General features: G+C 43.8%; 1 protein-coding gene across 2 annotated transcripts in view; it reads left to right on the top strand.

The window, feature by feature from the left end:
• Positions 1–6041, top strand: part of Aff3 (AF4/FMR2 family member 3) — a 459969-nt gene that overhangs the window by 445076 nt on the left and 8852 nt on the right. For both annotated transcript variants that reach the window (XM_028775378.1, XM_028775377.1), the window contains 3 exons: positions 176–312; positions 3670–3741; positions 5313–5406. In XM_028775378.1, coding sequence (XP_028631211.1) covers positions 176–312; positions 3670–3741; positions 5313–5406 — 303 coding nt within the window. The remainder of the gene's footprint in view (positions 1–175; positions 313–3669; positions 3742–5312; positions 5407–6041) is intronic.

Genomic DNA, 6041 nt, shown 5'->3' with positions numbered 1-6041 from the left:
CTCTCTCTCTCTCTCTCTCTCTCTCTCTCTCTCTCTCTCTCTCTCTCTCTCTCTCTCTCTCTCGGTTCAAATTTTAGAGCTCAAAAGCTGGGTTTCTCAAAGCATATAAACTGCAGCGATTCCCCCCTTTTAAAAACCTCTTATGAAGGAACACATCACCGATTCTGTTTGTCAGGTGGAGAAGTTCGGGAAGGCCCTGAACTATGCTGAAGCAGCCTTGTCCTTCATCGAGTGTGGAAACGCAATGGAACAAGGGCCAATGGAATCCAAGTCCCCATACACCATGTACTCAGAGACGGTGGAGCTCATCAGGTAAGCAAGCCCTGCTTCCAGCAAGAGCGAGGCAGGGCGGGGGCAAGGGGCGGAGCCTGGGAGCAGTCGGGCAGAGCCAGGGAGCTGTGGGGCAGGGCAGGGGAGCAGTACATATATGCTCAGATGGAGGAATACTAAGAAAAGTATGACTGCCTGCTCTAACAGCCAGTGGGAACCAATGCTCCTCCGTAAGTGATTTTTAAATGTTGTTTAATAACTATATTAGTTATTAATACAACTTGACCAGCCCCCCCAATAATCGAGGCAGAGTCCTATGGATTTTTTAAAATCAGTGTTAGCACAATTACTGTGCAAATTGCCCTTAATCTATTTTTCTCTACACTAGACTGTTAATTCACCAGTTGCACTCACCGACTGGTTGCTGTCTGAGTCTTCCCCGGGTTATTTCTGCTCTGTCAGTCTGTCCATGGCGTGTTTCATTCAGCCATGTGCACCTGGTCCATCATGTCTCATGGAAACCTCTTGTTCTCTCCATCTATTTCCCCTTCCCCCTCCTCCTATCTCCTGCTTTCTCCTCTTTTTCTCCTCCATGTCCCTACCTGCGACCCCCAGGCCAATAACCGAAACCCCACCTGCCTCTATTCTCCCCAGTCATTGGCTGTAACCACTTCTATTTAACCAAGAGCTTTAAATTGGGAAGCTAGGTTTATATAACAAAGGCTAGTATATGTGAGAATTTGCTTGTGGGACTGCAACCAGATCTTGGGATTCAGAATTTAGCATTTGTATGCAATGTACCAGACTAACTCCCAACATTCCTCCCCCAAAATAAGAATGGGGAGGGGCTTACAGCTTTTACTTAGCTTGCCTTCCTGTTTCCTGTATGAGGCAGGGCACCTATGCACAAAGTCACCCTGGCTGTCCAAGGAAGTGACAGGGACATGTCCCCATGTCCCTCAAATAGGAAGTGGTCGGTGTTGAACTCACTTCTTCTCTAAGCTGCTTGAAAACCAAAGGTCAATAGGGAAAATGGAGCTGTAAGTGTGTGGTAGACCAGTTGGCTGCACAAGCCACTGGGTTCAGTCCTGGTCATTTAAATGAATGAATGTATTTACTCATCTCCTTCTCAAGAGTGGTGAGAAGAAACGACAGTAGTAACCTCATTCTGAAATGTGAGCCTAAGTAGGCATTTCTCTGTAGGAAACATAAAAAGGACAATCGGTGTATCACTAAGCAACAGGGAATTAAAACCACAGGCAGACCCAGTATACAGTTTGTGATTATTAAATATCTGATTGCCACAGGGCCCACAGAGAACTTCACTGTTTTATCCTGCTTAAAGCCATCCATGCTATAAAATGATAGATAAATCATAACCACATCAAAGCCCGTCAAACACGTGGGATGCAGATATGACACATGCTGCACCCACTGAGGCCGGCCGCCTGGCCCAGAGAGAGTACAGTTCAGGATGAGTGCCACCCCCTCAATACCCAGAAAGTGGAGGCAAGGGGAGATTCTCTTACCTGAAGGATGACCGCAGTTGATGGTAAGGTGTGTTTCAGAGTAGCTTCAAGAGAAGTTGGTTGGTTGGTTGGTTTAACATTCTCACAAAAAAAAAAAAAAAAGGCAAATGAATAAAAAGGTCCTGTGCTAACAACCCTGGCTTCATCAGTATACAGTGTAAATTTGTATCACAATGTCAGGTTGTAACCCATGAAAATGTAACTAGTTATGAACTAGTTTTTTGCTGCTTAAATCTGTGCCTTACCCACCAGACCTAGCTCCCCTCTCCCTAAAAGATACTTGGGAGCCACTGGCAGGGGCATCACTCTACAAGGGAGAGATTTCCTCCCTCCCCAGGGCTCCAGAGAGCAAAGGGTTGTACTCAAATCTAGAAGAACAAAGCTACCTTAAGATTCTTGCCTCTGAGCACTCTTAGGTTGGGAATCACTCCCAGCTTATGGATTTCCAAGTCACTACAAACTACAGCAAACATAATCACAAAAGATCCAACTTTGTGTGTGTGCACATATGTGTGTTCATGTATGCAAATGTGTTTGTATGTATGTATGTATGTATGTATGTATATGTGTATGGTGAATGTGTTGTGTTTATGGTGTTTGTATATGTATGTGTGTGCTGTATATGTGGTCTCCTCTCATCGGGGCAGAAGGAGTCTAAAAACAACCATCTAGTGTCCTAGCTGGAGTCAGACTAAGAAAACCAGAAGCATTTGTCTCTAGCCAACCCACAGGTCAAGAGGGAGAAGGCATTCCTCATTTCCCTCTCTGGTCTCAGAGCCCAACAGAAGGTTGGGAGGGAGATACAACAACAACAAATTATATTTGTAGAGTGCCATAATACAACCTAGTTATTTGCAAACTAATAAAAACAAGTAAAATTAAAAATATATATATATTTTTAAGACTGAAGCAACTTCCTCAATAAAAAGGACATGGTGATAAAAGGAATCTTGGAGTGTCCAGGAGGAACAGAAGTGTAGCTGTGTTCACAATAAACTGTTCCTTCCAGTGAGTTTTGTAAATCATTTGATGGTTGAAACAAAATTTACACCACCATCTGGTACTCAAGGTACTATTACTTAAAAGAAAAGAGGTAAAGATTTCCATGCCTCAGACTGTGTAACACATTGACACCATCGAGCTGTAGGTCACACAGACAGGGTTTTACCCAGGGCAAGCTCCAGGGAAACTGCAAAGGGCTGCACTTGGAACTTAGAAACTGCAGCAACAGGATTACTTTCTCGGCCATTTTCAGCAAGCCGCTTGCTATGTATGCCAAGAGCTTCACAAAGTAAAATGACGGTGCTACCCTCTATGTCTGAGCACCAGGGTGAGCTTCACCTCCATTCTAAGTGACTCATAGCATAGTAGAAATGTAGAAGAAATTGATGTTTACCCATATCTGTGAATGGTTCTCAAGCTTGCCGCACTCTTGAGAGTCTGTTCTGTATCATTAAAGTGCAGAGGGTAGCACAACAAAAGCCAGCTCCTTCCAGTTGGCACAGTAATGCCATCAGCCAGCTTTTAAGGCAGGCTTGTCAGCACTGTGAGCACCTATGTACTCGGGCTGGAGAGCTGGTTCAGTGGTTAAGAACATCTGCTGCTCGTGCAGAGGACCCAAGTTCGAATCCCAAAATTTACAGCCACTTTGTGACTTGAGCTCCGAGGAATCCAACACCCAGTCTGTCCTCCATGGGCATACATGCCCATATGTACTTACATGTGCATAACAAGACACACACATGTACATAAAAAGAAAAGAAAGAACACCTGAGTGTGGGGTGGAGAACCATAGGAAAGCTTCTATTGATACCCAGAAAAGCATTTTTAAATTCCTTTGCTTTTTTTATTTTATCTTTTTTTTTTAAAGGTATGCTATGAGATTAAAAACCCACTCAGGCCCCAATGCCACACCTGAGGACAAACAGTTAGCTGCGCTTTGGTAAGTATAACCCCAGCTCTGCAAATGGGGTGCTGAACTGCCTTGTGCTTCCTGGAACCTCAAACCCACTTAATCCCAAGCTTCTCCAACAGCCAAGAGGTCTGGACCACTTTTCCCTACGATACCCTGAATTCACGGTGACCACATCACAGGGAGAGAATGGTGCCAGTAGCCGATCAGGGTAACCAAAAACAGCAGGCTCCCTGTCATAGAGAAATAAGGTGTTAAACGTCAGACACCCAGTGTGGACCTCTGGCCTCTACACATGGGAGGGCATGAGCCTGAGCACACACATGTACTCATATATGTACACACACAAAATCAAAGTAAAAATAATAGGCCCCACCTCAGTCCTTTGAACGTGAACAGTACTAAATGGACTTTTTTCTTGTACTTAGCACTTTAGATGCAGTCAAAATCATTGACAAGTTATTTCACATGCCAAGTCAGTATGCATGAATACCCACAATGCATTAGAGTTATCAATACACTGAACTGAGGGGATGCTTATTATACTTAGGTAATAAAATAATTTCTCTCACACGAGCTAATGGGTAATCAATCTCCCTGCAATTAGGATTACAGTAGTAAGGGCTGTGCAGTGATAACTCTCACACAGCATCTGCTTTGCCACCTCAACCCATCCCTCACACTGCAAAGCCTCTCTCTTAGTCTCTCTTGTCCTGTGAATTCAAAGTGGTGTGCCTTTGGCAGGTTCCCTGAGCTCTAGATCTAATCTGTGAGATGGAAAATCAAATGGAATCTCAGACAGCATAACTGCAACGTAGGCACAAGATAGTCTTGAGCTGTTCGATGTGATTTCCTCTGGAGTTTGACGTGTTAGAGAAGTGAACCAGGTTGTACTGGGCACCTCGTGATTGTAACCTGACAATATCTGATCTAAGCTGAGGAAGAGTTACCAGTGACAAGCACCAGGAAAGAGAGAATGAGTCTCGGGAAATGCTAAACATGCCCTTTTCTTTATTGAAGTACCATGTTGGGATTAATAAATTGATGGTGATTAACAATTAATGTTGCAATATATGTAGGATATAAATAAGTATACAAAACCTTGTAGTAAATGAGCAAACATAACTAGCCTCAGATTAGTATTTCTGTTGTGGTTGTAATGCACTTTATTTGAACTGATTACAATCTAGTAAAGCGTTAACAAGCAGAGGTGATAAAATCTGTGAAATTGCTGTCCTGTCTACGAGCCCAATAGCTCACCCTGTAAAGCAGTATAGACCTTGTGCTAGTACTCCCTCGGGCTCTAGTGGGGAGACACTGCCCTCTGGTGGTAGAAGAAGAGAGTGACCTGACCCTGTTCCCAACAAAGAGCTCTTAAAGCTGTTATTACATGTCATCTAGTGGTAAATGCAGGTATGGGGAGCCTCCTTGGAATCTTGAATCATGTTTTTCGAGCAAAAGGAACGTCAAATACTCATACACATACTTAAGATGGGAACATTTTAGAGGTATAAGTGTGATCAAAATACTGAGTTGGAAATGACAGCATTTGTTCTGAAGCTTTGCTGTGAAGGACACACGTTTCTCTTCTTCCCCTGCAGTTATCGATGCCTGGCTCTCCTGTACTGGCGGATGTTTCGACTCAAAAGGGACCATGCTGTAAAGTATTCAAAAGCACTTATCGACTATTTCAAGGTACTGTCTAGCAAATAAGAGCACCATGGCTCCTTGTGCTGGGCTCTGTCCCTGGCAGAGGCGTCTCTGAGGGGCCTCATGGACCCACTGCCTTCAGGCTAAACCTGCCAGCTCTGTTGTCCAGAGTCACCCCATTTTATGACACATTTGTGGCTTGTAGGGCTCCAAGAATGAGCCTTGAGAGCCCAGATAATTTTTCCCACTGTCTTCCTGGCCTTATTTGTATGGCCTCTAAACAAAGAATGTCCAATTTGTCCCCAGTGTCCAGGGGAACAGACATAATTTCTTATCTCCATGTAGAATTCGTGGAAGTAACTACTTAGACCCACTCCCCTGAGTTAATCTCTAGTAGCTGATTTAATCTTTGATTGAAATGCCGTTTTTAAGGATAGGAAATGGCTCGTTACAGCTCAGAGGCCCTCAATAGTAATGTGTGGTGGTGATACAGATTGGATCACAGCCATGGCACCTTTTATCTCAGAAAATTAAATTACTTTCCTGAGAAGAATACAAAACTAGCAAAACAAATGAAGAGCACCTCTTTGCTGTGCTGATGCAAGTGAACCTGAAGTCAATCATTTGTTCAAAATGTGTTTGTCTGAAATTACAACATCGTTGTCTCCTCTCCTCCTTTG

The sequence above is a fragment of the Grammomys surdaster genome, unplaced genomic scaffold (assembly GCF_004785775.1).
Source record: "Grammomys surdaster isolate TR1022 unplaced genomic scaffold, NIH_TR_1.0 255, whole genome shotgun sequence".
In the NCBI taxonomy this organism is placed as follows: Eukaryota; Metazoa; Chordata; class Mammalia; order Rodentia; family Muridae; genus Grammomys; species Grammomys surdaster.
The sequence above is the reverse complement of the archived record's forward strand: the minus strand, read 5'-3'. Positions and strand labels throughout refer to the sequence as shown.